The 6,383-nt window shown below is 40.4% G+C and overlaps 1 protein-coding gene across 1 annotated transcript; it reads right to left on the bottom strand.

Moving 5' to 3' along the window:
- Positions 1 to 1,336: 1,336 nt before the first annotated feature.
- On the bottom strand, positions 1,337 to 5,668 carry LOC311008069 (interleukin-18 receptor 1-like; the record flags this gene model as incomplete). The annotated part of the gene is made up of 9 exons (XM_084001502.1): positions 1,337 to 1,698; positions 2,520 to 2,672; positions 2,789 to 2,932; positions 3,108 to 3,256; positions 3,372 to 3,498; positions 3,602 to 3,664; positions 3,756 to 3,894; positions 4,104 to 4,278; positions 5,445 to 5,668. 9 exons carry the CDS (start codon positions 5,666 to 5,668, stop codon positions 1,337 to 1,339), a joined length of 1,536 nt encoding a protein of 511 aa, XP_083857628.1.
- Between the last annotated feature and the right edge of the window lie 715 nt (positions 5,669 to 6,383).

The following is a 6,383-nucleotide window of genomic DNA, read 5'->3' as shown; positions in this document are numbered from 1 at the left end:
TCGTAAAGCGACATCTGCCCTCAGTCTGATTTTTGCTTTCAGGGCTCGATTGCTAACGTAAAACAACATTAATAGCAGTGTTTGTTTTCTCTGTTGGCCATTTTTTTTCTTTGATCTTATTCCATCTACTGAACAACCAGGTGTTTTCGGTGTAGTAGCCTACAATCCTCTTCTGATCATTATGGTTGTTTGCATTGTCTCTAGGCTACGTTCTTTTATGTAGATGACAATCCGATTGTGCAGATTTAATGTAAATTTTGCTGACTTGTCTTGTCTTTTTCATGTTGTGATTGTATGTTTCCTACTGGTCTTAAATGTGGACCCCAGGAAGACTAGCGGTGCTCTCGAGTGCAGCTAATGGGGATCCTAACAAATGAAACTAAAACTAAAACTCTACCTGTTGCTAGGAGACTCACTGCTCTTCTTCCCCCGTCCTTCCGGTCATCAATTAAAAGTCAAAATGAAATTAAAAACAATACTGAAAAACAAAAAGAGCTTTGCGGAGCTGATAGATAATCAGTGTTGTCCCAGTTCCTCTATTAATGGCTTGGGTGTAACGGACATGTAAGTTACATTGCCTAGCTACTGCGTTCATAACTGTTGATGTGAGAAGCGGCCATCTTGAATTCTTATATTGGGTTATGCTAATGCTAACAGTGAACAAGACAGAGCATGGACATGTGTTTAGTTTCTCAACTACTCAAGCAATAGGCTACACCGCGTGTAACAGAATACATCTTTTATATTATATACAGTAGACAGGACATGAGCACAAATCACTTATTAAACAAGTAATTTGTTCATGTTAATTTCAACTTTTACACTTAGCTAATGTTGCACATTGTTGACAGGAGTAGAAAAGACAATGAGTCCAACATAATTCACAGAACATTTTTAAAATAAAAAATACTGATTTAGGTAAAAAAAAAGATTTAGCTACAGTATAATTACATTTCAAACATATTTACCAGGATTGAGAGTAAGGTACAGTGAATACTGTGATAGGGGGACGGGACCAAAGAGATCAAGAGCAACATGACAGTGACATCAAAGACACAGTATATAACATGATGTAAAGTCTCATGCTATGTAAATTTTCACATTATTTTCATGCATAAATTATAGGTATTTGCAGCTAACAGGAAACGTTGATTGTGTCAGTGTTCAGTCTTAATGAAGGAGCAACACCCAATAAAGTTAATTAAAAAATAGTGGATGATCCATTGAAGAATTAGGATTATATAAATGTTAAAAAGTTATCTACATTTAATTCTTTATTGCACGTTCAGACAGATGACAATGAAGGGCATGATATAAGATATTAATTCTAACTTGGCTAAACATTTTGATAGGAGGCAACATCCTTGATTTGCAGGGATAAAAGTTGTGGTTTTGGTGAGGCAGGTAGATAATAACGCAGCTGTTTCCAGAAGGAGGAGGAGAACGACGCAGTGCGTGAGCCCTTCCAGGTGACACACACTCCAGCCTCACCAAGAAACTCCAAGGCCTCAGTTAAGGGACCTGGTGTTTGCTCTTGTGTCCTCTCAGTTTTGATCAAAATCAAGCGACTCTGCCTCTCCACCAGAGCTTCATGGATGGCGCTCAGCAGACCAGAACCAAGACCAGGATCAGAGGAGGTGGGGACCAAAACCACCGTCCGGCTCTGCTCGACACAGTCTAACACTGCTTCTGCAGTGGCTGCAAAAACACACAGGGAAGATTAAAAATGACCTCATGAATAGTTTTAGTTCAGGGATGTCTTAAAGGGATAGTTCAACATTTTGGCAAATCCTCCTCTTTCCATAATCCCTATAGTCATAGCAGTAGATTTATTACCTTTAATTATCGGTGCATGTTGTTTTGAGATCGGCGGGGCAGAGACGTGAGCTGCTCAGTGAACACAATGGAGGTGAACGGTACAGGTCAGCTGTCCCTCATCAAACTCATCAAATACACAATCCAACAACTCCACAACGCTCTGGTGGACAAGTTGTGAGCTGCACATTCACCACGCTATGAGATAATAACAAAACGTTACCAGACAGAGTTGTTTTAGAGGGAAATGCAGCCGGAACTACATTCCAGACACGGCTGCTGGGCGGAGGGATTTAAGAAGCAGTTCTGAGTATTTGCTTCATGTGTCGTAATGTTACATACTTCTACATGAGTATCTCATCGTCGCCTCCGGTGCAGGAGGTCGTGGGATCGAACCCCACCTAGGGCAGGCCTTGAGAAACACAACGCAGAGGGCCAGATATGACATCGGCTACACAAGTCACAACTTGTCCGCCAGAGCGTTGTGGAGTTGTTGGATTGTGTATTTGATGAGTTTGATGAGGGACAGGGGACTTGTACCGTTCACCTCCATTGTGTTCACTGAGCAGCTCACGTCTCTGCCCCGCCGATCTCAAAACAACATGCACCGATTATTAAAGGTAATAAATCTACTGCTGTGACTATAGGGATTATGGCAATAGGCGAATTTGCCAAAATGATTAACTATCCCTTTAAATACGAACCTGTCCCAGGTAAGACGTCACGGTCGTAAAGACAGAGACTGTAACCAAACTTTTCTTCCAGAACTCTCTCCAGCCATTTTCTGTCCTCAGCATTTAGTCCTGCATCCGTGTCGCTCTCATAACACATCAAAAAGGCGTCGTAGCTTCTTCCATCTAATCAAACGACAACAAACAGTTGTCCAACAGGACCAATATGTCACTCTTACGTACTGTATAAGTTGTTAGTTGAAATATAACAAAAGGCAAAAAAATATATACATGACTCCCACCTGAGGTTTGTCTATAGCAGCCAAGAGTGTCTCTTAGGAAAAGAGTGATGTCAATTTTGAGCTTCACATAGACAACTACTGTGACGACCATAACCACCATCATGCCCACAATGATGGGAGCCAGGACAACGTAAGAGGGACCAGCTGTTGGGTGATACAAATCTGTTATTTGAATGTACTGTATGCAAGACAGCTGAGCTCAAACATATCAAATCTCCACCTCAATAATTTGCAGGACTTTCTAAGATTTTTGACTAAAAATAAAACAATTATTTCAAAACTTTTATACAAATGAAGAAAATGAGAAAAAGAACTATACCTGCTTTGGGGCGCAGAGTGACAGAGACAAAGGTCATGAGTTGGGAGGCAGAGACCAGTTTACAGGTGTAGTTTTCTCTCAGATCTTCCTCCAGCACTTTCTTGAAGACCAGAGAAGCCGTCACCTTTGTTTCATCACCATGTTTCTCCCTGCTAAAGAAAAGAAGGAACATCATGTAAGGAAGACAAGTTATTTTATGTGTCTTGAGTTAATGACATTTTCTAATTTGTTGTAATAGCTGGTGCATGTGTGTGCAGTGCTTACTTTGTGATATTGTAGAAAACTCGTGAGCTGGTGTCTTCTTTGTCCACAATTGATTCTCCACTGTACCAACGCACTCGGTCTAACTCTGAGTACAGTTCAGCTTTACATTCAATCACCGTCTGTTCACCTGGAAGAAGCAGAACACAGAAGATTAAAATTAATCTAATTTCAGAAGGTAATAATAAGTGTCTTGATGTGTATCCACATATAAAAGACATTGTGTAGCTCACCCATAGTCACATTAAACACAGTTGCGTTGCGTGGTGATGTGATATATGAAGTTTTCCCAGGTTCTGTGCCAAGAAAGAAGAAAATGTTTTACTATAGTTTATGAACATATGAACTTCAATAGAGATAAACATGTTGACAAAATTCTGTTCTTACCCTTTGGTTTGACCTTAAGTCCCACAGTAAAGGTGACATTATAGGTTTGATTGAGATAAAGGAAAGACCAGGTGCAGAGGTAGTTACCGCTGTCTTTCTCTTCAACACTTCGGAAATAATTGTCTGCTCTCTCACCCTCCTACAAGATGGACAATTTAGTTGACACTAGGCAAAGAAATCTGTTTAAAATATTGGCAGCACACTTTAAATGTCCTACAGTATGGGAAAGAAAGTTAGGTGAATTAATATGAGTAAGATTTATAAATCAAATAGGTTGAAACACGCTGCATTGACCAAACCACATCACAATCACAAATTCACTCTCAGAAACCTGCTGTATAAATTTACCTTGAGCCATGTGGGGTCGACTCTGGTAATAGTTGGAGGGACATTGACTGGAGGACAGTGCAGCCTGCAGGACTGTTGACTGTTACATGTCTTTGGGTATGTGTTCAACTTCTCATACTCTTTGGACTTCACTGTATGTACCGTCAGCTTGAACCAGGATTGGCTGCTGGTATTCCTGTCATGGTATAGAGGAAATACATATTACAGTTTTCTCAGTCGCTTTGGTGCTTTTCTCACATCACTATTAACATTTGCACAACAGTTAGTGCAAAACCTAGTGGATAACCTGCAAAAGCACATCACTTGCTCAAATGGATAGTTGTTTTTGAGGCAAATGCAGCCGGAATTACATTCCATACACGGCTGCTGGGCGGAGGGATTTCAAAAACGCAAGTAGTACCGAGTATTTGCTTAATGTGTCGTAATGTTACATAATTAGGGCCACGGGCAATTGCACCGGGCACTACTGTTATTGTGTGGATTTTTTCTTCTTATATTTTTTCATCTTCCGGATTTTTGGTTCGCTACTAGTTATAGATATAAATTATATCTAAACGTGTGTCTTGATCGGGATCGGTGTGCTATTACTTTTCTCAACAGTTTACGAATTATTTTCTGAGAGAAGCAGAATGGATTCCTGTTTTAAAATCGCCAGTGTTTTTCAGGAAGTCCTTAGAGCAATGTGATCTGTGTTTTGTTCTGATAGGAGTTACCGTTTTGTCACAGTAAGCCTAAATGCGAGACCAGTGCAGAAGCAGAAAATCGCTCTTTTTCTTGACATTTCTGTCTGTCTCAGCCTGGGGGGGCTCTATCGTCATTGGCAACCACCTCAAGTTGCCGTGGTAACCTCTGAGCCTCAGGCCAGAGCTCGTTAACTTCATAAACAATCCACCTGGAGCCACACACACCAACACATACAGGTAGCTTCATGTGATTACAGTTACATACACATACCAAAACACACAGGTAACATACACATGCGCGCGTATGCGCACACTCCTCTCCCACACACACAAACACACACAGGTAACTTCATGTGATTAAAGAGACACACACACACAGACACACACAAACACCAGCACACAGATGACTTAATGTGGTTACAGTTCCTCCATATCAGAGCTCAGTGAAAGATGATCATGTGTTTTGTTTTTATCCTCTGTGAGGCACTTTGTGTTACTGCAATGTATGAAAAGTGCCATATAAATAAAGCTGATTGATTTGATATAGCTAAATGACGACCACTGGTCGACCAAGAAAATCTTTGGTCGGGGGCAGCCCTAATCCCTTTAAATTATTAAGGTAAAACATTTACAGACTTCATGAATTGGGCAGATTTACCTCAGAAGGCATGAGTAGTTCCCTTGCTGGTTCACCGACGCCCTGAGAATGACCAGACTTCTTCCATCAAGCAGCATGTTCCTCTGCATCAGCTCAGCCGGTGACAGATCAGAGATCACATGACTTCCCTGGGCTGTGTGACTGGTCCACACCAGTTTGGACTCATCACCATTAAAGCCTATAGAATGAGGGCAATGCTGGAGCACCACCAGCTCACCTGCCATTGTGTGCACTTTGGGTTTCTGGGAATACACACCTGAGAGAGACACACAAAATATTGTGACTTTTACAAACAATACGAATACTAAACTTCACTGACACAGTATCCTTTCTTCACAAAAATGTATTTACACCACTGGTTTGGTTCAAAAGCTTCACTCTTTGTTCAGGTTCATGTTCTTGCAGCTGTGTTTTGTGTCCTAGGACCAGTAGGTGGACCTGCCCCAGTTTAGCTGACACCAAAGAAAGTGTGGGTTTCACACTCTTAGCAAAAGGTGTGACTGTTGTTACGAGCAAAGTGGAGGTTTTTTTAAACCACATCCTAGATTCTTGGAGCCTCTCATGCACGAAGGTGTCAGTCTGATTAAAAAAAAAGGAAAAAAGATTTACCCTCATATGTCATGTAATGTTAATGTACAGACAGAAAGTAACCTATAGTATACGTACCATATTTGTGGAGCCTATATTTACTTTATGATTTAGATGCAAATACTGTGTAGGCTATCATGTACTTTTTAGTCCACTAAATTTATTTATTAACTTGTATTACTTTTGCATGGATTATAATGTGTTATTATGGGATAGATTTCTTATAATACTTATCTAAAGTCATATTAGAGAACATTAGCTACTCTGTGTGATTTTACTTGAGTAATAAATGTGTTACTGTATCTACAGGAACTGTATGATGACATTTCATAGTTGTGATAAATATATCAC

The sequence above is a fragment of the Trachurus trachurus genome (assembly GCF_905171665.1).
Source record: "Trachurus trachurus genome assembly, chromosome: 3".
Taxonomy (NCBI): domain Eukaryota; kingdom Metazoa; phylum Chordata; class Actinopteri; order Carangiformes; family Carangidae; genus Trachurus; species Trachurus trachurus.
The sequence above is the reverse complement of the archived record's forward strand: the minus strand, read 5'-3'. Positions and strand labels throughout refer to the sequence as shown.